Raw genomic sequence first — 25,891 nt, 5'->3', positions numbered from 1 at the left:
CCTTCTCGTTCATCTGGATTTTACAAGAAACGGATGTGTTAACTGTTAAGGCACATTAAAAAAAAAAACAAACCAACAACCCCAAAAACATTGCGTGCGTCTGTGTTCCATTGAAATTCTGATTTAAGAAACTGAACAAAATGCACTTTCGTTGTCAGGAAGCTGCAGGACATTTCTGGAGGAGTCTGGGCGTTGCGTTTATCTGATTTCTTTCTTTCTGCAGATTCTTCCTAAATCAATGTCGGCCTGAGAGGAGCATCTTTAAGTCCGTTCCTGCTAGAGGTGACTCCTCTCAATGGGGTGAGATAAGGAGGAGAAGGAGACTCGTGGCAGGGTAGGAGGAAGGCTAGGAGCACGGAGACACTGAAGACAAACAGGAGAGACTATAAAAGGCGGAGAAACAATAGGCTCGATCGATCAAAACGAGCAGGGGTTGTTCTTAACTTCACCTGGTTTTTGTAGTTTGATAAAGTGGCTTTGCTTTGCCTTCGGGGCTACAAAAGCCGTTTGACCTTTTTCAACAAGTAGCTTAACCCTCACCCATTCTGATTTTCTCCAGGTTAGCAAACTTCTTGTTACATTCTTGCTACTATGTTCTCTGTTGTTATCACTGAATATTATTAATAATAATAATAATGTAATTGTGAACTTTTTTTGTATTTACATTAAAGAATCTTACAGGATCAAAGACCTTGCAATAGCTTTAGAATCGTATACTGAAGCATTTAAAAAGTTTCACTTCTTCAAAAGCCAAGCCGTGTTTCCCGCCCCCACCGGAGGCATAGAGACAGAAATAGTTAACTCCTTCCTTATTCTAGCATCACGCTTCTGCTCTCCTTCACTTCTGCCCTTCCTAATTGCGTTTCAGAGTGCTGCCGATTACCTTTGCACATGAATCTGAACTGAAACATAGGTGATTCTTTAAACGTTCTTGTGTTGAATTGGAAAGAATAACTCTAAAAAAAAAAAAACCTGCCACAAGATTGCAGACCTATACAAAGATTGAGGAACTGATTTTAAGTGCAGGTATTTACAAATATACGTTGTTCTGTTTTTTATGTTTTATTTTTTTTTTTTCATTAAGCGCTGATGTACGCAACTGTGAAGCGCTCCCCGTTTATAATGGAGACGTAGATAAGAGTTGTGAAAAGTTCTGCTATTACCCGAGGTTTCTTGTCATGGGTTACTGATCAGCGGTGATGATTGTATCATTACTGTGTAGATTTGGATAAGCCCAGTTAGTATTTCGTTTAATAAACATTACTGCGAAGTTGGCACATATCTGTACCTTAATTTAGAAATGCAGGTCACACCCTGCATACTCAAATTCAGGTTTATGGGCCCTGTATTTATATATAGTGGATTTGTGTCTTTGGCTCTACTGAGGGGTTTGCCTCATTACTGTCTATAGAAGGCATGTTTATTACCTCTGGCCCTTTATGTTTATATGTGTACTTCGTGCAGCTTGAGGATCGTTTATCCAATATGTGTCTGTCTGTCTGTCTGTCTATAGAAAGTGATACAGACACACACACACACACACAAGATAAAAGATCCTGAACAAGATGCACAAAGTTCATATACCTATTTAAGCTTAAAAATATTTCAGTAGAATCATGTTTACACATATTTGTGTCTCTGCATATAAACTATGGATTATTTGCCCATGTAAATTTGTAAATATATTACTCCGTAGAAATATTCTCCTTCATGATCCAAATTCTGTTTCTTGCACGCCTAAAATGTCATGGGTATTATGGGAATGTACCTATTTCCAGAGGAGTTCTATTTAGCAATTTCGTATAGACTAAAAAAAGGCAAAACATTTTGCACACCTAGTCTTACATATATTATGTGTAATGTATGCTTCATATGAAAGTGCTCATCTATTTTGCATGAAGTTTAAGTGCATTTGTTACTGTCATATTTTATGTGCCTTTATTTTCTGTGTGATATGTGTGTTGTATCAAAGAAGCACAGAAAAGACTAATCTTTCTGTGCATGTGAATGTGACTACTGTTCAGTGAGCCAGTGTTTGCATACAATTTGCATGTAAGTCGTGGTCTGAGGCCTGTGTTGTGTGCATGCCGTCTGTGTTTCAGGTCTCTCGCTGTGGAACAGAATTGACTAGGGGAAAAAAATTGATTAGGAAACTCTGCTTCGGCTGCCCCTCTATCCATGGGGGCTGCCTGGCGCCATCACCCTCAAGTTGAAAGGGAAATACCGATTTTCACTTCCAACTACCCGTAGAGATCCCGAAGACAACAAAGACACAAAAGTGAGTTTTATTTGCTGGTAAGCCCGAGGCAAGAAAAAGAAAAGCCAATTCCTCTTTAAAAAGAGCCGACAAATCCCTTTTGCGCTTTTGTGTGAGCGCTTTCTATTCAGATGAAGCGTTCATCCGTGTGATTCCCAACTTATTGTCATCACTTATTTATTAATTGTTCTCATCTGGGCTTAATTGAGCAAGACAGGACTTTTCACCCAAAGGTCAATAAAAAAAAAAAAGAAGCTTAAACGTAGAAGTGACACATATTTGTGGGAATCACGTCTGTGGATCCCTTTCCCCAGGTTCCCACTTGAGGAGGTTAAAATCTCAGAAGGCAAAAGGTGAATGAGCTATTCCTCGATTTCATATCACAGCATTTTCATTGTCTGCTTTTCCATCAATCCACCGGGAAAGCAGGCGAATGTAGGTGTGACAACCGTGAAAACTGGTTCCCAAACAGTAAATTCTTGCCCGGGGACCTTCTGTTCACTTCTGTCTTTTGATGTTTTGCAAGGCCTCTGCCACTCGGCTTTTGGTACGGGATATAACCTACAGCGTGCCCGCAGCCTTATCTTGGATGAGCCTTCGGAAAAAAAACAAAGTGAGGGCAGATCGATTATCCATCTCTGAATCACTGGAATAACCTGGAAGCACAGTGCTCGCGTCCCTCTGATAACGTAATGCAACCGAATGTTACTTTGCATGTTGCGCTACCGCCGAAGAAGAGTCGAGATGGACCCGAGAAAAAAAGTGAGAGGGAGTAAACCACGGAGGTTAGAGAACGGACCGAGGACAAAGAGAGCCGGATGAGAAAGAGAGCAGAAAGCGAAGGAGCGTTCAAAGGAAGCGGGGAACAGAGAAAAAGAAAGGGGGAAAAATGAAAGGATAGAGAAGCAGAGGAAACATATTAAAAGAAAGAGAGGAAATCGAAAAAAAAATGGAGAGAGGAACCAGGAAGAAACAAACACCGAGGCGAGTACTTTATTGAAAGCTTCAGGGATATGCTTGGTATCATGAAAGCCTCGCCTGGCCCCCAGCGCCAGTCTCGCTGGAGCCATGGTGAGCCTGCAGGAGATTGCTTGGGCTCGTTACAGCAATTATTTTCCTCCGACTTTGCCTCCAACATAAAAGTTTTAAATTGCTGAAAGCAAATCCAGCAAAGGTCCAAACTGCACGGTGAAGGCAAGGAAAAACCATTTTGCAATTATCTTGCTGCACTGCAATTAAACTCCTAGCGGTTTTAAAGCATTGCTTCACGTCAAACATATATACACAATGGTCTGGTGCTAGCACATGTTAAGTTGTTGTATGTTAAACTCCTACGTTTCAATGCAAAAAAAGAAAGAAAGAAAACAGGACGATATATGGGTATATGCAGAGGTTGTATATATATATTTTTTTTTTAGTTTATAGTCTTCGTGTCATTAAGTTTGATACCGCTGCTGTTTGCAGGTTTCCCTAGACAAATCACAAATACCTACTCCAAGATCAAAACAGAATTCTGCTTTCCCAATGTCTTTCCCAAGTTTCTCTCAGCTATTAGTTAAATACCTCAAGAGCCCTTAATGTTTCCTTTAGGGCAATGTCGCCAAGTTCAGACCTCATCACCCAACCTGGTCACTAGGGATAGCGATTGGGGGGCCCATGCAAAAGTTATGAAAAGATGATCTTGGGACCAAAAGGAAAAACATTTTAGTACTTTCCCCCCGACTCAGAAAAGGCCGTCACACTGTGTAAGGACCAAAGAGGCCCTGAGATTCTTTAAACTGCTCCAAACTAGAACAGTCTGGGGCAGTCTACTACACTGCGAAGAAAATCATGTTTATTTGGGGTTTTTTTTAATTTAAATTATAGTTGTCCGGTTTCAGATTTAATACTTAAGGAACGTATTTTTCACTTAGGAGAAAAACTCATAAGCTTAGAAAGAGAGAAAACGTTTGGAAGGAAAACCCACTGCTTTAAAGTTTTCAATGCATGAAGGTGGTGAGTTCTCTAGTGTCGTCGCCCCCCCAAAAAAAGTATCGAGTATATTTATGCACAAAGCAGATTTACAAACTCAAGTACAGTTGTGTGATCAGCAGCAAAAAGCATTACCTCAAGGTATCCCTTTGTTGTATTTAGCATCGTGATTTGTTTATAAACAATTCTAATTGTTTCAAACAAAATAAAAGCACCGGAGGCTGGTTTGTCAAATTTTTTCAAAAAGTGGATGCACTGCACGGACTGAGAAACTGAATCCAATTTTCCAAAGGTTTTCTTTTTCTTTTTTGCCCAGAAACATTTTTTTCAATAAGACCAGAAGAAGTAACCTCTGAAAGTGCTAATGGATGGATTGCATACAAAATATAAATACAATTCTTCTATCTGAACACTTTGACTGTTTGGGTCTGTGTACTTTAATGCTTTTTCAGCATAAATAGTGTAGATGTCATGGTACTTCAGCTTTTAGGCAACATATAAGGTCACTTTTACTATCATCTCTCTCTCCCCCATTCCCCACCCCCCTCAATAAAGTTCTTGTTAACTTTCTCTGATTCAACTGTACTATCAGACTACCAAAAATCTAGAAATGTTATTTTTGTAGATTGTTTTTGTTTGCGATATTGTAGACAAGAAGTTTATTATAGGAGTAGGTGAAGTGCAAAACTTGTCTGAGCACATTTTTGTTAAAAAAAAAAAAAAGAGTGATTTATTAACTCCCAAAATTAAGAGTGCTGATCCTAAAATAAAGTGTACTTGTGCTTCAAGCATCAAATCTGTACTTTCTGTAAATGTATTATGTTTTTTACATTCTCACATCTTTAAAAGCAAACTATATAGGCTGTGCATTTACTGAGTAAATAATAAATGATACAACACTGCACTGGAGAGTTTGTTGTCAGGGAATTAATTCCTATCTTGGGGGGTGGGGGCATTTTCTATTGCTATGTCGGGACCATAAAATAAAAATCGGTAAAGACTAGTAGAAAGGTGAAAAAGAATAATTCAAAATACTCTGCAACAGTGTAGCTTAAAATTAATTTATTTTACAAATATAGCTATAATATAAATGATAATAAAATTTCAAATATACATTATATTACATGGTACGCAAAATCCCAGCCAATGGGACTGTTGTAGGAACACAGACAATGCTGTTAAATAGAAATGCTGGTCTCTTATTCTTAAGAGATAGCATCCCTTTCTTAAAGCCTTTGTGAAACGATTTTTCTTCCAAAACCAAATCTTCTCTGGTAATAGGAAATACATCGCATCCCAGTTATGATGAACAGAATTTTTTTTTTTTAATGAACTTAACAAATGACAGTTCAAAGAAATGCCTCACTACTAGAACACTGCGCTGCTGCAAAGCGGCATCTGTTTCTGTAAATTTATTATGTACTGGGTATCCCAATAAGAACTCAATTAAAGTGTAAGGTAACATGAAAAGAAACGGAAACGTTGTGTTGATTGTTGTTTTTTTTTTTTTTTTTTAGTTTTAGCTGCAAAATCCTTTAGAACTTGCAGAAATACTAGAAGCTGGTTAAGAAATGAGTTGGAGAAATTGGTGGTGGTGGTGGAGGATTGCAATGCTTCACAACCATTTCTGTTGCTATAAATACTGAGAGAACACCTGATTGAGAAAGAATTCACAAAGTATCAATCACATCAAAATGTCTCTGGCATCTCTCTCTGAGGTCCCTTTAGGTGAGGTGATACATGCTGTATCCAACGTGAGCCGTGTAAAGTCCCACGGGAGACACCGGGAGCGTGGGCCGCTGGAAAGGGTGCGAGGCTCCGTACAGCGAGGCGGCAGGCACCGCGCTCCCGAGAGGGAAGGAAATCCCGAAAGCCGGGGGCAGCATGGGCTTGGCTGCCATTTTCAGTTTCTCCATCTCGGCCTCCTGCAGCCGCTTGGCTTTGGCCCGGCGATTCTGGAACCAGATCTTGACCTGGGTTTCCGTGAGGCTCAGGGAGCTGGAGAACTCGGCCCGTTCCGCGATGGACAGGTACTGCTTCTGCCTGAACTTCCTCTCCAGGGCCAGCAGCTGCGAGGTGGTGAAGGGAGTCCGTGGCTTCCGGTTGGTTTTGTGCTTCCTCAGGGTGCAGGCTGGGGGGCTCATCCGTCCTGAAACAGAAGCGAAGACAAGCCTTTTAGAAACACAGCACACAGACACACATCAGCAGCCTTTGCTTTTGTACGCCCGCCCAAAAACTCCTGTCCCGCTTTAATGTAAGGACCTACACAATGTTTGACAATCCTGGAAAATTAATCACTATATCTTTCATGCCACTACATTTCACTTAGGCTGACTTGTCATACGAGCTTGCCTCCAAATATCATTTGAAATTTGGTCATTGTAATCGGAGACTGCAGACAGTGTTTAGGTTTGATAAAGATAGCTCTGAACACGCTAAAGAATGATATAGTTTGCTTTCAAAAGAAATTCCGTATTGTTTTGAAAACAGAACAGTTACACACATTAATGCAAGGCAGTTGACCATTGACATATGCACAGTCAGAAGCCCTCGGACAACCCAACAGCAGCAATAAAATCATTCAAGGGTAAATGGCTTTATATTCAAAAGGACGCGCACAAACATAAATGAGGAGTGCATAGGGAAACCGCGCTTGAATTAAAAGCCAACTTAACCTTTCTGATCAAATACTTCCGAGCCGAACTTAAGAGTTGACAGCTAACTCGCACAGTTCAACACGGATTGGGCACGAGGGCTTCCACTGACCTGATACAACACGTTTTATTTTTGGATAACTACAATCAGCGCTGACACTTGAAGAAAGTAATATTGTGTGCTTCAACACTATAAATATTCTGGACATACTACTACGGCTTTTTTTTTTTTTTTTTTTTAAATAAAAGCTGCTTTCATAATAAGACCGTGTCTGCTGCGCCCCCCCCCCCCCCCCCCGCAGTCCAGGGATTCTAAAATGTACATCTGGGATGCAGAGATCGAGACGGCCGCGCATTTCTTACTTGGGGGAGGAGGAGAAAATCGTGAGTTTTGCATCCACGGATTTCGCTCCTGCTTGTCAGGGCTCTCCGACTTGACGAGGGCATCTTCGGGTAGTTTTATTAGTCCTCCTACGGGGAAATGGCTGTTCACAGCCAGCGGGGCAGCCGGGGTGTCGGCGGCAGCCGCCAAGGACCCGAGCCTGGGGCTGAGCGCCAGGGACGTGCCTGGAGCCAGCGGCGGCGGCGCTTCGGGCCCGCAGCTCTCCCTCTCCCGGCCCGGCTTCCGATCGGCCATCAGCGCCTCCACGCTGAAGGGCAGAAGAGCCGCGGGAACTTTCGGCTTCTCGGCGCTTTCCCGCTCTGCCGCCAGGCCCGGGCCCGCCTGCATCTTCTGCTTGCCGAGAGACGACTCTTCCCCTTTCCCGGCGAGCTGTAAGGAGGCCATCAGGTCAGTGCCAGGGGCCATGCAGAGTCGATCGCTTCCCCCGGCCCGGGCGCGCGGCCGGTCATGTGCTGTCGGACGAGGGAGAGGGCGCGCGGCGGCGGCTCGGATCCCGGCGCCCGCACTTATTTTGTCACTTTTCAGGCGAGGGCGCAGGAGCTGAGACTTGTTATGAAGGCGAGCGCAGCGAGGCCGGCGTCCAATCAGCGCGAAGGTGGGAGGCGCCGCGGGCCGCCATTGGCTGCCCTAAGATCCGCGGTCCCCGTCCCCCCATCCCCCTCGCTCTTCCCAAAGCGCCGAGAGTGGGGAGGGAGCCCCCCTCCCCCGGGCTCAGTGAAGTTTCGGATTCTGGAAGTCCGATAGGGTCTCTCTCTCTCTTCTGTACAGAAAAAAAGAAAAAAAAAAAACAAAGTGAAAGCGGCGTTCTAGTTCTAGATATCGAAACAGTAACCCTCATCTTTAAAGGGAAAACACAAAATTGTGTACATCAACCACTTCCACCCTTCTAGGATTTTTTTTTTTGCGGGGGGGGGGGGGGGGGTGTTAAGCAAAAAAAATCCTCTATATTAAGATTAATTCAAGACCAGAACAGAGACATTATTCTATGAAATGTTCACCTAAACACAGAGAGAAGCTGCCTCTTTACAAAGGCAGTTTATTTAAAAATATTTTACTTTTCCACCACTTTATTTTCCTGTAGATAAAATTAAAATATTTAAATGACTTTGTATTAGGTAAGAAATTGAAAGCTGACACTTGATAGCGTTTTGTTTTAAACACAATGTCATCTTTTAACCTATGTCAACGTCTTGACATATCGGAGGATCTATGCCAATTGCTCTTCATTTGTTATTCATCGAATTCCTCAAGGAGTAATTAATTATTATATCATCGAGAAAAGGTGGTTTTTTTTTTAGATAATGCTATTTAGAATCCTGCTCTTTTTTGACTCATCTGCTGAAAACCAAATTCCCACCTTGTGCCTAAATGTTTACTTTATCGGTTAGCAACGAATCCCATAAAAAGTCTTTCACATTATGAAATCATATATTTGATCATTAAAATCGGCAGGATGTTTGGTTTGTTTCATTAGACGCGAACATGTTTTGTTGTTTTGTTTGCAAAAGCCCCAACTCGAAACTGCAGAACTTGCTAAGTTTGTAGTTACATTTCTTTCTGCCTGTGCTTAGGGCGGATGTGCAGTAAAACTGAGCAGTTCTCTAATAATTCCATTGGCCGCTCGCTGGGAAAAGTTTATTGATAGCTGCAGGGCTCTAATCTCCTAGAAACACAAGAGGCTTTTGCAGTCATTTAAGAGTAATTATCTGAAAGGGAGGGACAGTCAATTCCCCTGCCTTCTAACTGGACATATTAAAGCCTATACATTATGTGCATATGGATACGGAACGAGTTAAATAATGGAAACGTTGTTGACAGATGACTGGCAAGTCTGAAAAGTAGAGAACTATATCTGTATCTCTATTTCTTTCTGCATATGATGTATAGATGTGTGTTCAGGTTTGATATTACACATACACATATATTTCATTAAACCTTGTTTTTGCTTTTTTTTTTTTTAATTCATTTGAAAAACGAAATCTGTCAAAAGAAGAAACAGAATATAAAAGTAATAGCATTTATGCTTTATCTTAACTTTAATTCGTCCACACTACAGTGGAGAATAATCTAGTATGTTTCGGCGTATCCCGCCTGCTGGTGGGAATAAAGCCCGATTTTCTGTGACGACTCTTTCCTTGTGCTGGGATGGGTCACGGGCCCTTGGCGAGGGTTTAGTGACTTCTCCGGGAAGCGTCTGCATTGCTAATTGCGAGTATAAACAATCTGTCACGATTAGTCAGTGCCTCTAATAGGCAGACAAGTGATGTTGTTTTTAGGCGCCAGCAGCGGTTTGATCAAAGGCTTCAACTGGAGTGGACTACTGAGAAGGTTAACCCGCATCAAGAGAGCCCTGCAGGGACGGCAGTCCATTCAGCCTGAACAATCTCTGACCTCCAGCGCTTCTCAAAGCTCAATCTTACGGGAAGGGAAGAAGGAATGTGTGTGTGTGTATATATATATTTCATATATTGAAATATGTACCTTGGCTTTAAATTAACTTCTAATATATGGGTACAGGAGCATATTATGTATCTATCTATATAAATACATATGTGTGTGTATATATAACTATATCTATCTTATATGCTTACACACACTCTCTCTCTCCCTCTCTATATCTGTATCTATCATATATATTATTTATTGTTTTGTCTCGACCCCTGATTCATTAGCACAATTTATTTATTTATTTGGCGTTTTATATTCTGTGGTTCCAGAATAAGATCACAACATTTACAAAATCATGGTTCATATTCTTGTTTAACAATCACATTCTGTGTCAGCATTCATAATCTAGATCAAAACCACAGCAGATATATGCTCTTATTCATGTTCCTACTTATTCTTGGTCAACATGACAGTGGATTTATAGACTTCATATTCCTGGGCATCACATCAAATGCAGATTCTAATTCAACTACCTATACACTTTACATCAATCATTACTTATTGCTCACTTCACCACCATTCTCTCTTGTATTGACAATGAGGTTTTCAGTATATTGGTGTTTTATGTTAAATCCTAAGTTTTTCTAAACAGCCATTTTTCAGTTCAGGTTTGAAATTCTTTTTTCACTGTTATCTGGCATAATGGCTGTGAAAGGGAGTTCCAGGACTTGGGGCCTGCTATGGAAAACATTCAGTCTCTTAGGTGCCTTAGATGTTTGTTCCTAGTAGAAGGTATAGTTAGATATTGTGTTGTGATCTTAGGGTCCTCTGTGGAGCACAGTGTTGAAGTTTCACTCCTAATAAGCATGGGTTAGTATTGTTGTCCATACTGAAAATTAGGAAATTCACTGATAGCACAGTCCCCATCAATCTTTCAATTTTTTTGTGGGGAAGAAGGATTAATAGAAGGGGGAAAATCTAGGAGAGTTAAAAAAAATAACCTAATGAGATGAAGTTTTTTGGTTTTTTTTATTGCTAGCTTGGATTGAAAGCTAGAATGTGCACGTGACAGAAAGAGATGATTATGTCTGTCTGGCAGTACTGAAAGATCTTTTTGTGCATTTTTACCCCTTGGTGGTATTTCGATTTTAGCATATATAAGAGGATACTTGTTTGGGATTTGCATGTTGGCAAGCTACACTCCTGTGTAACACACACACACACACACACACACACACACACACACACACACACAAAGCCACTTGCTCTTAAATACACTAAACTCACTTTTGAAGCCAAAACTTGTTTCCTCCAACTCGTTCATAACAAGCTGTATTCTCGATTGTATCAAAGTGTAATATCAAATCTGCCCTCAGTTCGATCTACGTATTTGTAAACACTAAAGGGAAATATTTTTTTTCTTGTGTACTCTGCACTTTAGACTTGAAGTAGATACTTTAAGGCTTTTAAATTAGTCATCCGTTTCCTTTTTTATTCTCACACAAAAAAGGGGTTTTTATTCTGAGATCTAAGAAATGCCGTCAAGATGAGAGTGGAGTTGATTGCTTTCTCGGGGCGGTGTTTGCTGCAGTTCTGTGTTTGGATTGGAAATGGGAGTGCTCAGTGGGGCACTGGCGCTATTTGACAATATTGCACAATTAGCATCCTAAACAGCCTCCTTAAATATAATGAATGCGTTCTGAAAACCGATTACCCAGCGCGTTTTCCTTCAGTGTGGATAGCCACAAATGATGGCTGAAGCGGAAAAAAAAAAGGGTACCTATGAGCCAATTCAGGGCATTGTTTGCCATGTATAAACGTTAGCTTTGAATGAGGGCGGAGAGGTAGTAAAACGAGTTCACAAGACAAGACACTTTTGTCTTAAGAGTACTGGAGACAGGACTCCAAGGACATGGCAGAATTGCAGATTTGGAAATCATTAGTCAGGATACTCCATAAAGTGTGTACACACACACACACACACACACACACACAAAAGAAAAACTAAGAAATGGCTGTGTGTGTAGTTTCTCAGGATTCGGTCCCCCGTCTTCATTATCAACTACAATGTAAGATTTCTTTACTCTGCCCTAAACTTTCTTCCTTTCTAATTCACATGCCGATTCTAAAAAATTAAAAAAAAAAAGCAGTTGAATTGAAAGCCGTTTGAATGAAATCAAACATATTCTGACATGCATTGAAGGTTACAGTCATCAACATGCCTTGGAAGGGATTCCAATGAGTGGCATATTTGGATGACCCAAAACTGGCACTTGAAAAGGCGTCATTGTCCCTTTAAGGCTGGCATTAGTGCTGGCCGGAATGGAATGCACTATTTCAAGTGGCCCAAATTAATTTGATCGCGACTTTATGATGCATTTGGAAAAGATGAAAGAAAAGGCTGACTGGCTCCTCCAAGATCTCTATAATTATAGATAATATATCCTATTTCAAAGCAATTAGCTCAATCAGGCGTAACGAGGCACTTTGCTGCCAGAGAATAACAATGCCTTACGGTTATTTAAGCTTCAAGATGTCAGGCAGACTTCGAGACTCGGCTTTGCCCAGAAGGAAACTTGGCCGTCTGGGTAAAAGCCGTGGCAAAAAAGCAGTTCTCTCCCTGCAGCCAAAGACATTTTCTCTGGAGAATCCGTCCCCGGCAGAGGTGCTAGCTTAGCATGAATGACTGTGTTCTCACAGGCCAAAGGGCAGAACTTGTATTAACGTTATCATTAGTAACAATGACACATGATTCAAAGATCAATACTTTGTTCGCTAAAATTACTACAGCAAACCCTGTAAGGATGACAGGCAGGTCTTTCCTAAGTTCGTTGTCCAAGGCAGTAACTTTGCTGGGGATGGGGGGTTCTCACACAACCTTTGGAGGACCCTCTACATTCACCTAATTTCCCGTTATTCTTACTCATCCCTTTCAGTCATAACACAAACACACAGTTATCTTTCCTGTCTGTTGTACTTTTATCCTATGTTTATTTAATGTTGGCATTTGTCTGTCTTTATGTTTTAGCTTGCACATCACCTAGAAGGCTTACAAAATTAGGCAACTAACAAACTGCAATCAATCCGTCAATAAATACATTTTCTATTTCAGCTCAGTCTCCACTTTGTCATGACCATTTCGTCTTTCACTCACTTTCTTGCCTCTTACTTTCCCCTCGTTCCCATGAACATACATGGAGCTAGCTCTGTCCACACAGTCACACATGCTTACACTTTCATAAACTCACACACATTTGATTCCTCTGGTGAAATACTCATTTATGTTACTTCACTGAAACCAAAAGTATAAAATTCCTTGCTTTAATCTTTTTGACCAGTTTTTCTTTACCAACATCACTGTTTTGCTCTTTAATCTTGTTTTTTTTCCGAGTTCTCTTCTTTTTGTCATTTTGTTCTCCAGTTTTGTGATCTGTTCTATCTGCCCTTATTTCCCTCCTTCTCCTATGCTCTATTTCTTTATCTGTTATTTCTCTCTGCTATTTTGTGTCTCTCCTCTTTCTGTATACTCCTTTATTTGCATCCTATTTATTTTTCCTACCCTTCTGCTTGCCACTTTTTCTTGGCTGTTGAATTTCTTCTCTAATCTCTCAGTCTCATTTGCCTTTCATCTTTTCTTTCAGCGGGCCTTTAGTTTTCAGTATCTTATTTATTCACATCACTCTTTCCTTTGTTTTTCTCATTTTGTACCCTCCATTCTTATCTTGCTTCCGAGAGGATGGGTTCCATCTTAACCAGAGAGGAACCAGGCTGCTGGAAAAACTAGATGAAGGGGGGAAAGCTAACAGTCACTCAGAAGCACATGGTTTGAATGATGTATCTTTGATGAATATCAAAAGATCAGGGAAATTAGGGCATCCCAGTAGAGAGATTGCAATAAATGCTAAAGTAGACCATGTTGCTTTAAGTAAAGAGTAGACAGAGCAGAAAGATTTCAAATTACTCCTGTCAACTGACAAGCAGTTTGTTAATACAAACAAAAAACATAATTTGAAATGTCTCTATGTAAATGCTAAAAGACTAAAAAATAAGATGGGATGGTTAGAGAGTACAGCACTGGATGAAGTGGTAGATATAATTGGCATCTCTTAGACCTGGTAGAAGGAGTATAACCAATGGGACACTGGGATGCCAAGGTATGAATTATATCGAAATGATAAATCAAATGGGTGGAGGGGTAACACTATATTTTAAAGAGGGAATTAATCCAAAAAGATAAAAGTTCTGCAGGAATCAAAATGCAATGTTGAATCTTTATGGATAGAAATTCCAGGTGAAAAGGGGACTAATTTTTTTTTTTGGGTGGGGGGGGGGGGGGGTGTATAACCATCCACCTGGCCAGAATGAACAGATGTTGAACTGCTAAAAGAAATTAGAGAAGATAACAAAATCAGCAGCACGATAATAATGGGACAATTTCATTTTCATCAATATTCGCTGGGTGAATGTCACACCAGGAGTTCCTAAATGAAATAAATGACAACTTCATGAAGCAGTTGGTACAAGAACCAAAAAGAGGGGAAACTATTTTAGACCTAGACCTTAGTGGAACACAGGATTTGGTGCAAGAGGTAACAGTATTAGAACCACTTGGCAATAGGGATCACAACGTGATCAAATTTGACTTAATAACTGGAGGGAGGACATTAAAGAAATCTACCTCAACAGATTTAACTTTCAAAAAAGTAACTATGATAAAATGAGGAAAATATTTAGGAAAAATTGAAAGGAACAGTTGCAAAGTTTAAGAGTTTACATCAGGCATGGACATTGTGGAAACCTAGATCAGATGTATTCCATGCACTAGAAAAGGTGGAAAGAAACCTAAATGACCATTGGCATGCCTAAAAGGTAAGGTGAGAAAGGCTATAACAGCTAAAAGAACATTTTTCAAGAAATGGAAAAGGGATCTGAAAGAAGAAAACAAGAACGCTTCCTTAAGGGCCTCAAAGGCTTGGCAGGCGGGAACAGGCCAATCCACTGCGTTGGCCCCCTTTCGGGTGAGGGCAGTCAAAATACAGGAGTAGTTAGGAATAAAGTGACGGTAGAAATTGGAAAAGCCGAGGAAGCTTTGCAACGCTTTAAGACCCTTCGGCCGGGGCCAATTCTTAATTGCCGCCACTTTCTCAGGATCCATTTGAAAGTCTGTTGCAGAGATTATGTAGACCAGGAATGGCAGTGAAGTCTTCTCGAAACTATTTTTCCAGTTTCATGTACAGACCATGCTCCCTAAGTATTTGGAGCACTTGACGGACATGCTGACGGTGTGAAGGCAGGTCCTAGGAGTAGACTAGCACATCGTCGAGGTAAACGATTACACAGGTGTTCAGAAGGTCCCGTAACACCTCATTCATAAGGTGCTGGAACACCACCGGAGCATTACATAAGCCGAAAGGCATCACAAGATACTCGTAATGCCCGTCTCTGGTATTAAAAGCGGTTTTCCACTCGTCTCCGGGACGAATTCTGACTAAGTTGTAAGCACCTCGTAAGTCCAACTTTGTGAAAATCTTCACTCCCTGGAGCCTATCGAGGAGCTCCGGGATTAACGGGAGCGGATAACGGTCTCGCTTAGTAATGGAATTTAGGCCTCGATAGTCTATTCACGGTCTCAGCGAGCCGTCCTTCTTGCTGACAAAGAAGAAGCCTGCCCCTGCAGGCGACTTGGACGGGCGAATGAACCCCTTGGCCAAATTCTCTGAAATGTACTCGGACATGGCCCGGGTTTTGGGTAATGATAAGGGATACACCCTTCCTCGGGGGGGCATAGTACCAGGTAACAGGTCTATAGCGCAGTCATACGGACGATGCTGCGGAAGGATCTCCGCCTTGATCTTGGAAAATACGTCCGTAAAGTCCTCATAAGGTGCAGGAGGACCTAGAGCAGAGTGCATCAACGGAAGTGCGGGAGTCCTAGGCACTTTCATACAGTTAGCTAGGCAAAAAGGGCTCCACTTGACAATCTGTAGAGTATCCCGCTGAATTGTGGGCGAGTGCTTCTGTAACCATGGCAACCCTAGCACCACGGGGTGGACAGCCTTATCCAACACAAGGAAGGCTATCTCCTCCGAATGGATCTATCGGTACCTTCGCCTGCAGCCTAATCCACCGCTCGGGAGTTGGGAGAACTATGGATTTGTACTGAGGAAATGCTAAAACAAGCGGCACGGAAAGCCAAGACATCTGCAGATCTACATCACAGACCTGCTCCCCAATTTAAGCCTAGAGACAAGGTATGGCTAAGTACCTGACATCTTCAACTCCACCTACCCTCCATGAGATTGCCACCTCGATATGTAGGGCCATTCCCCATCCTCCGACATATTGGCCCTGTCACCTACCAACTACGACTACCCATTTCCATGGGCATACATAGGTTTTTCACGTGTCGCTTCTCAAACTGCTGGTTCTTACATGACATTCCCAGAAGACACCTGCACCTACCACCATTGCATCAGAGGATCAAGTCTACCAAGTAAAAGAAGCTGTGGATATTCGCTGGAGGAAGCATAAATGAGAATACCTACTTTCTTGGGAAGGTTTTGGTCCTGAGGAAAATTCTTGGGAACCTATATCAAACATCCTAGATAAGAGCCTTTTAAAGACCTTTCATGCCACTCATCCTAAGAAACCAAGACCTCGTGGAGGGGGCCCTAAAGGAGGGGGTACTGTTACCCTCCATGGACCTCTGAGACATGCCTGACTGCCAAATGCCACCATTCCACAGCAGAGACGTGCTGCCGTGGGTCCCCCGGGCGTGCACGCATGCAGTAGCCCTTTCATTAAAGGGACTGTGGCGGGAATTCTCGGTGGCGCAGGTGAAGGACATCATCAAGCTGCTCCTATTTAAGGGCAGCTTGACCTGCTATCGGTGCCTCAGCTACAGGTCTCCTGTCTGACACGTTTCCCTGCCGGACTGTGCCTTGGAGTCTTCTCTGCTTGCTGCCTGCCTTGATTCGGACAGTGCCTTGGATTTTTCTCTGCCTGCCACCTGCCCTGGATTTGGACCGTGCCTTGGATTCTTCTTGCTTGCTGCCTGCCCTGATTTGGACGGTGCATTGGACTCTTCTCTGTTTGTCAACTGCCGACCTACGTCAGACTGTACCTGTCAGGCCTCGTACCAAGCCCCTGGCCCTCAAAAGGGAGTCCACCTGCTAACCGCAGATATCTTGGGGCACCTCCATTGGCCCACCATCTTGTCGCAGCCCAATGGTCCACATAAGTAACACTGACAAACTAAAGAATAGCAAATCACCTGGACCAGATGGAATACATCGCAGCATGCTGAAAGAACTGAAAAATGAAATGTGCACCAGCTAGTAGTAATTTGTAAACTATCAATAAAATTGTCTATGGTACCTGAAGACTAGAGGGTTGACAATGTAACACCAATTTTTAAAAAGGGCTCAAGGGTGATCCACAAAAACAACAGACCAGTGAATCTGACATCTATGCCAGGTAAAATTTTAAAAACTATCATAAAGACTAAAATTGCTGAACATATAGGTAGACATAGTTTAATGAGAGAAAGCCAACATGGATTTAGCCAAGAGAAGTCTTGCTTCACCAATCTTCTAAATTTTTTTGAGGGCTTAAATAAATATGTGGATAAATGTGAGCCAGTTGATATAGTATATCTGGATTTCCAGAAAGCATTTGACAAAGTCCCTCATGAGAAATTAAAAGTCCTATTGTGGATTGCAAACTGGTTAAAAAATAGAAAACAGAGAGTAGGGCTAAATGGTAAATTTTCCCAATGGAAAAAGATGAATAGTGGAGTGACCCAGGGATCTATTCTGGGACCACTACTTTTAAAGTTATTTATAAACCTCCTGGAAATGGGGATAATGAATAAGGTGATCAAATTTGCAAATGACACAAAATTGTTCATAGTTATTTATATATCAAAAGGATTGTGAGAAATTGCAAGAGGACCTTGCAAAACTGGGAGACTGGGCATGCAAATGGAAAATTAAATTTAATGTGGACAAGTGCAAAGTGAAGCACTTAGGGAAGAGTAACCCAAATTATAGCTACACAATGCAAGGTTTCACATTAGGAGCCACTAGGGATGTGAATCGTTTTAGGACGATTAAAATTATCGTCCGATAATTTTAATATCGTCTTAAACCGTTATGGAACACAATACAATAGAGATTCTAACGATTTATCGTTATAAATCGTTAGAATCGTGAGCCGGCACACTAAAACCCCCTAAAACCCACCCCCGACCCTTTAAATTAAATCCCCCACCCTCCCGAACCCCCCCCAAATAACTTAAATAACCTGCGGGTCCAGCGGCGGTCCGGAACGGCAGCGGTCCGGAACGGGCTCCTGCTCCTGAATCTTGTTGTCTTCAGCCGGCGCCATTTTCCAAAATGGCGCCGAAAAGTGGCGGCGGCCATAGACGAACACGATTGGACGGCAGGAGGTCCTTCCGGACCCCCGCTGGACTTTTGGCAAGTCTCGTGGGGGTCAGGAGGCCCCCCACAAGCTGGCCAAAAGTTCCTGGAGGTCCAGCGGGGGTCAGGGAGCGATTTCCCGCCGCGAATCGTTTTCGTACGGAAAATGGCGCCGGCAGGAGATCGACTGCAGGAGGTTGTTCAGCGAGGCGCCGGAACCCTCGCTGAACGACCTCCTGCAGTCGATCTCCTGCCGGCGCCATTTTCCGTACGAAAACGATTCGCGGCGGGAAATCGCTCCCTGACCCCCGCTGGACCTCCAGGAACTTTTGGCCAGCTTGTGGGGGGCCTCCTGACCCCCACGAGACTTGCCAAAAGTCCAGCAGGGGTCCGGAAGGACCTCCTGCCGTCCAATCGTGTTCGTCTATGGCCGCCGCCATTTTTCGGCGCCATTTTGGAAAATGGCGCCGGCTGAAGACAACAAGATTCAGGAGCAGGAGCCCGTTCCGGACCGCTGCCGTTCCGGACCGCCGCTGGACCCGCAGGTTATTTAACTCATTTGGGGGGGGTTCGGGAGGGTGGGGGATTTAATTTAAAGGGTCGGGGGTGGGTTTTAGGGGGTTTTAATGTGCCGGTTTTGCGATTTTTAGATTTTTAGATTTTTCACGATTTTTCACGATTTTTCACGATATTTTACCCCCCCAAACGGCAACAATACGATTCCCTCCCCCTCCCAGCCGAAATCGATCGTTAGGACGATCGAGGACACAATTCACATCCCTAGGAGCCACCATTCATAAAAAGGATTTAGTCGTCATTATTGAAAATACATTGAAATCTTCTATTCAGTGTGCAGCAGCAGCAAAGAAAGCAAATAGAATGCTAGGATTTATTAGGAAAGGAATAGAGAATAAAACAGGGAATATCATAATGCCTCTATATTGCTCCTTGGTGTGATTTCATCTTGAATATTGTGTTCAGCTTTGATCACCACATCTCAAAAAAGATATAGCAGAATTAGAAAAGGTACAGAGAAGGGCAACCAAAATGATAAAGTAAATGGAGCTATTTTCCTATGAAGAAAGGCTAAAGGGGTTAGGACTCTTCAGCTTGGAGAAGAGATGTCTGAGGGGAGATATGATAATCATCTATAAAATAATGAGTGGAGTGGAGTGGAATGAGTAAACATTAATCGGTTGTTTACTCTTTCAAGGAGTACAAAGACTAGGAGACAAACACTGAAGTTACTAACAAGAGAAAATATTTTTTTTCCTCAACACATAATTAAGCTCTGGAATTCATTGGCAGAGGATGTGGTGAAAGCTATTAGTATAGCTGCATTTACAAAAGATTTGAACAAGTTTCTTAAAGAAAAGTCTATACATAATTATTATGGTGGACTTGGGGAAATCCACTGTTATGATCTCTAGTCGCGGGACGCCGCAACCGGGCCCATACCTTTCTTCCAGCCAGCCCTGGAGCAACACTTGGCGGGCCGCTGCTCCGTTCGGGCCACAGCCTGGCCTTTCCGCGGCGGCGTCTCCACGAGGGAGATGCTGCTGAGCTCCTGAACTTCCTGCCGCGACGGCGCTCAGCCCTCCTAGACGCACGCGCACGCAGAGCCGGCTTATTTAAAGGGACCAGTGCGGGAAATTCAAATCCTCCTTGTACTGACGTCAAACCTTCCAAACCTCCTGCTGAAGATGATTCCATCTGTCAGATTCACCATGTTCTTGATGTTCGTTTCCAGCATCGCCGGTGGGAGTATTTGTTATCTTGGGAGGGCTGTGGCCCTGAAGACAATACTTGGGAGCCAATAGTCAACATCTTGAACAAAGACTTCTCCATCGCTTTCACCAGGAGCATCCCAACGCACCAAGTCCCCTGAGGAGGGGGCATAAGATGGGGGTACTCTTATGATTTCCGGTTGCAGGACATCACAACCGGGCCCAGACCTTTCTTCCAGCCAGCCCCAGAGCAACACTCGGCGGTCCGCTGCTCCGTTCAGGCCACAGCCTGGCCTTTCCGCGGCTCCGCCCCTAGATGCGCGCAGAGTCGGCTTACTTAAAGGGACCAATGCAGGAAATTCAAATTCTCCTTGTACTGACGTCAGACACTGGCAAGTATTTAAACCGTGCTCACAGTCTTCTTCTTCACCTTACAACGAGGTTCACTCTGAGTTTGCTAGTTGCTGTCTTTGTTCCTGCTTGTTCCTGTCCCAGCATTTTCCTGAGTCCTACTCCAGTCTTGTTCCTGCTCCAGCCCACCCTTGCCTACTCCTGTTCCTGCGTCCCCTTGGCTCATCTTCCTGGTTCCTGACTTCTGGCTTGTCTTCGGTCTCTGCTGTCTTCCGCCTGCCCTTACTCTTGGTTTGCCTCCTTGTCTTGCCTCTCTGCTGCCTGCCTTGATTCAGATTTATCTTCAAGGCCCTCGTCCTCTGGAGACCGCACCTAAGTCCAAGTGGCTCGGGTCATCATGTGCTCCTACCTGGGGGACCACGGGCTTCCAGTGGTGAAGTTCCTGTTGGTCTCCTGGCTCTGACTTCTTCTTTGGACTCTCTTCGTACCTCCATCCCCAGAGGACGCACCTAAGTCTAAGCGGCTCGGGTCTGTTAAATCTGCTCTAACTTGGATCTTCTGTTCCAGACTCTCCTCCTGACATTCGGATGCTCTGAGTACCTGCTCCTTGGGGGCTCTTCCGCATCTTGGCTATCTGCTCCTCAGAGGGCCCTCCTGCCTAGGACTTCCTGACCCGCTCCTCGGGTATCTCTGCTGGGACTTCCTTGTGTGAGTACATTCTCCAGCTTCTAACAACCTCACTGAAGATTCACGTGTACCCCGTTTCTCTGGCCACTACCGTTCTTCAGTCTGTCTATGCTACTCATCTTGTGCCTCAGGATATTGCTCCAGCTCTACAAGGTCTATGGCCTGGTTCCTGTATCACAGACCTCTGCCTCCTTGGCATCTATAGTACAGTTTCCTCGGCATACCCCGCGCTGCGGGCCACTACCGGATCTTCGTATCTACATTATCATCTTGACTACTGTATTTGCTCAAAGACAGTGTTTATTACATTTCCCGCTCCTCGGGTTATGTACTATCTTTTCTCCCAATAAAGTCTCTCTCACAGCTGTGTCCTACATCGCTGAGACCACGCCAACTGATGGTGAGGTCCACAGGGCTCCTCCCTGTGGGCGGAGACATCTTTCACCTCAGCCCGGTGTTCACAACTTCATCAAAACCATAACAGTGTTCAGAGACCTGGCACCTGCTAAATGTGAAGGACTGCAGGTAGGATGGAAATTTGATCACCAAATGTACTCAGCTATGTTCTTCCTTTCTAGTCTAGTGAAAGAATAGCTTGAAGAGCTGCTGGGCTTGGCAGAGGAGTGGCAGTTGTGGGAGAATGGAATCTCTCAAAACATACCCAGCTGCTTTCTGGTGCTAAAATCTCAGTATTTCCTGAAGGCCATGGGCTCCCATAGTGCCTTTTGTTCTTAATCATTAGTTCTTGCCTTTATTTTTGGGGACAAAGTTTATTGGTAAGCAAATATAGGAAGTAAATTTTCTTGCAGTTACACAAATACAAATACAAACTTAGTCTCAGTTCATTCTTCCCCGCCATCACATCTTCCCCCCCTCTCTTTTCTAACCTCAGCTCAATATTTTCCTCATGAATATTCTAACGGGAAACCTTGGAGGAAGGGAGCACAGTTTCGATGTTACTATTCCCAATCAATTCATTCTACATGAATCTTCTTCTCCCATCCTCCTATTTTATTCCCTTCCCTCTACCTTCTCTTCTTACACTAAACTCTCACCATCCAGAGCCTAAACACTAGTCCCCCCTCCCCACCCCACCATAGAGTCAGACAGCAGGGAGTAGACGGTCTAAGGCACAGTCCCAACAGTTTCCTCTGGCATTTCAGAGGTAGATTCTATGAAAATGAGAACATTCTGTAGCACATTGGCAAACATTTCCATCTTTTATTTTACATTACAAAAATAAAGTAGATTTCCAAACTTGCTTGAATCTGTATAATTTATTTTCATTTTATTGGACAAGGAAATGATATCCCCAGTATCAGTAAAGGGAGGAGATCTAAGGGATGGGGAGAGAAGAAGGTGAGGAATGGGGATGGGGGGGGGGGGTTAAGTTCTTGAAGAAAATAGGATTGGGGATTGGTGGAGGAGAGGGAAAGAGGACTGTGGATGGGGAAAATGGGAATGGGATGAATCAAGGAAGAGGTGAAGATAAGGAATATGGGATGTGAGAAGAGAAAGGAGTTTGAGAAAAGAGAAGAGGGAATAGGAATTAGAAGGAGTTGGAGGATTTGGAAAAAGTAGGAAGGAAGGGAGGTTCCAGTAACTGGGGAATAGAATCTGAGATCAAGATAGAGAGGATCTGAATTGTTGGGGGGGGGGGGGGGGCAAGAGAGGGAGGAAGAGAGGGAGGAAGAGAGGGAGGAAGAGGCAGGTGCCTCTACCATGTTCTAGTCCTGCTTCTCCTTGCATCCTCTTTCTGACCACCCACCCAATCTGGCAAACACAAACACACACCCAACACAATCCCTTCTCTCTCACGCACAAACACTGCCTTCTCACCCATATATTCCCCTCTCTCATACACCTATATATGTCTCCCTTCTGATCCCCTCTTATTCCTCAGCCCCTCTCCTCACCCTTCAATGAGACCCTCTCAGTCCATTCTAACCTCCTTAAAATGATCCTCCTTACTCTGTCTACTAAAGCTCACCCCCTCTCCTTCTGTCCCTGAAGGAACTGGATAAGGGAGCAAAGTATATATTCTTTCCTCTGCTATGTCTATGCCAGACTCACCCTTTCCTCTCCTGTTCTTTGCACACTTCCTAGGAAGGGAGAGGGTGGATCTGCTGAGTGAAAGAGGGTGGATCTGCTGAGTGAAAGTCAGCAGGTCTACAAGACACAAATTTTCATTCAGCCTGCTGCTCCCAGATTTTTGCTGCCCTAGTCACAGGCCCTGTATATCTATTGACAAATCCAGGCCTGAATATGGCAGCTGCCTCTACATCTCCTGCCTCTCTGAGGGGCTGCCACACTACCTTCTTTCTCCCCCTCTATCCTCTGCAATATTTTTTCTCCTGCCTCACACCCTGCTGCAATTGTCCTTGCTTCTTCAGTCTCTACTCCCCACTGTAATTTCTTCCTCTCATCCCTCACTTCTAGATGCTGCAATCTTCCTTCTTTTCATGCTTCACACCTTTCCCTCCCTGAGTCACTCCAGTTTTACTGTTTGTCTTGTACATTGCCATTTTATGGTTTTATGATAATGGCTTTACTCTGCCTTGGTATGACTTGTGTCAGGTAAGGTGACCTACTCATTTTTTTAAATTAAAATAAATTCCTCACACCTTCTTTTCCCACTTCTGCAATCTGCCTTCTTCATTCACATCGCTCTGGCTGTCTGGTTCTACGTTCTGATCAAGCCACGGGCCACTGAGTCATGTCAATGCTAACCATTCCTGTTGGGACTGTAGGCCTCAGAATTAATAGATCCCTGCAGAATCTACAGTAATTTTGAAGCCAGTGTCAGGGATGGGGTAGGTGAAGGAAGGCAATGTGGGAGGTAAGAAATGTGTCAACATAGTAGTAGGAGGAAGGATAATAGTGGAGGAGAAGAGTAGAGAAGGAGGAAAAATGGGAAAGGGCAGGGGTGAGAAGTTTGGAACGGGGAGAGAAGGTATGGAGGGTTCAGAAAGTGGATGAGATGATCAAGGCTGGTACAAGGGTTATAGCGCCCTAGGCAGACCAGTGTAACACCACCCCCTCCAACCCTTACCCTCAGTTGAATGTGCCCTCTGATGGTGGTAGATGTATAGGGTTATAGTCACCCTCTTACACTGGTCTCTCTTTCTCTCTCTTTCTCACCTAGAGAGTGCTCCATGACTGCTGTTGCCCCATCTTTCACATTTTGTAAATGGCACCCTCGTGTACCTCGGTGGTGCTCCGCCCACTGACTCCACCCTAAGCAAGCACCTAGTCCTGCCTAATGGTCGTGCCAGACCTGGAGATAATGAAGGAAAGTGCGAGAAGGAAAGAGATGACAGAGTAAGTGGGCTGGGGTTGAGAGCAGTAAGGAGTGAAGGGAAAGAGAAATGTGAAAAGGGAGTGTGAGGAGAGTGGTAAGAAAAGATTGGGGAGAGCACAGGTAATTGAATGGAAAAGAGGTACCTGAAAGAGAGAGAAACTAGCATTAGTGAGAATAAGTGAATAACAGAAAGAAGAAAAAAGAAAGGAAGGGAGAGATAAAGTAAAAGGAAAAAGAGAAGACTGAATTGGAAAAGAGATAAAAATGTTTTAGATGCATACAACAATCAATATTCAATAGAAATGTTTTGCATATATAATTATATGCAAATGTGCCACATCATTTTCACAGAACTTCAAAAATAAATCCTTACTGCAGAATCTACCTTCAAACTTTAACAAGAAACCATGAACCTTGATTATACATGTGATTTGAGAAGAAAACATTATGGTATTTTCCTGGTAATGTTATATTTAAAGATTATCTATCTATACATGGCGGTGGTGAGGGGGTTCTGCACCAAAAGATTTATGAGATGAGCCTGGAGGAACTAAATATGCATACCTGGAGAGGAAGACAGATAGGGAAGATATGAAAAAGTCCTTTAAATAAAGGTATAAATGAGGCACAAGAATCAATCATTTTCCAATAGAACAGAAGCTGTAGAACCAGGGGTCGCGATATGAAATTCCAAGGGTTAGACTCAAGAACAACATCAAGAGATATTTCTCCATGGAAAGGGTGGTGGATGCATGGAATGCCCTCCCAGAAGAGGTGGTGAAGACAAGAACAGTAATGAAATTCAAAAGGGCAAGGAATAAACACAGTGGAGTGCCTCAGAAATCTGCACATGGACCGGTGCTTTTCAATATATATATAAATGATCTGGAAAGGAATACGACGAGAGAGGTTATCAAATTTGCGGATGATAAAAAATTATTTAGAGTAGTTAAATCACAAGCAGACTGTGATACATTACAGGAGGATCTTGTGAGACCGGAAGATTGGGCATCCAAATGGCAGATGAAATTTAATGTAGAGAAGTGCAAGGTGATGCATCTTTGGAAAAATAACCCATGCTATAGTTACACGATGTTAGGTTCCACATTAGGAGTTACCACTCAGGAAGAAGATCTAGACATCATAGTGGATAATACATTGAAATTGTAGACTCAGTGTGCTACGGCAGTCAAAAAAGCAAACAGAATGTTAGGCATTATTAGGAAGGGAATGGTGAATAAAACGGAGAATGCCATAATGTCTCTGTATTGTTCAATGGTGAGACCTCACCTAGAGTAATTCAGGTTGCTGCATCTCAAAAAAGATATAGTTGCGATGGAGAAGGTACAGAGAAGGGCAATCAAAATGATAAAGGGGGATGGAACAGCTCCCCTATGAGGAAAGGCTGAAGAGGTTAGGGTTGTTCAGCTTGGAGAAGAGATGGCTGAGGGGGGATATGATAGAGCTTTTTAAAATCATGACAGGTCTTGAATGAGTAGATGTGAATTGGTTATTTACACTTTCGGATAATAGAAGGACTAGGGGGCACTCCATGAAGTTAGGAAGTAGCACATTTAAGACTAATTGGAGAATATTCTTTTTCACTCAACGCACAAATAAGCTCTGGAATTTGTTGCCAGAGGATGTGGTTAGGGCAGTTAGGGGCAGATTTTCAAAGCCCTATGCGCATAAATCCAGGAGAATTTACTCGCGTAGGGGGGTTACACGCGCC

At 43.2% G+C, this 25,891-nt stretch overlaps 1 protein-coding gene across 1 annotated transcript; it reads right to left on the bottom strand.

Moving 5' to 3' along the window:
• Positions 1–5,684: 5,684 nt before the first annotated feature.
• Positions 5,685–7,795, bottom strand: MSX1 (msh homeobox 1). The gene is made up of 2 exons (XM_029591122.1): positions 7,246–7,795; positions 5,685–6,377 (listed from the first exon to the last, which is right to left on the bottom strand). The coding sequence occupies exons 1-2, from the start codon at positions 7,688–7,690 to the stop codon at positions 5,953–5,955; spliced, it is 870 nt and encodes a 289-aa protein (XP_029446982.1). The 5' UTR covers positions 7,691–7,795; the 3' UTR covers positions 5,685–5,952.
• Positions 7,796–25,891: the final 18,096 nt, after the last annotated feature.

This window comes from Rhinatrema bivittatum, chromosome 1, assembly GCF_901001135.1.
Source record: "Rhinatrema bivittatum chromosome 1, aRhiBiv1.1, whole genome shotgun sequence".
NCBI lineage: Eukaryota > Metazoa > Chordata > Amphibia > Gymnophiona > Rhinatrematidae > Rhinatrema > Rhinatrema bivittatum.
This window is presented reverse-complemented; position numbering and strand designations above follow the sequence as displayed.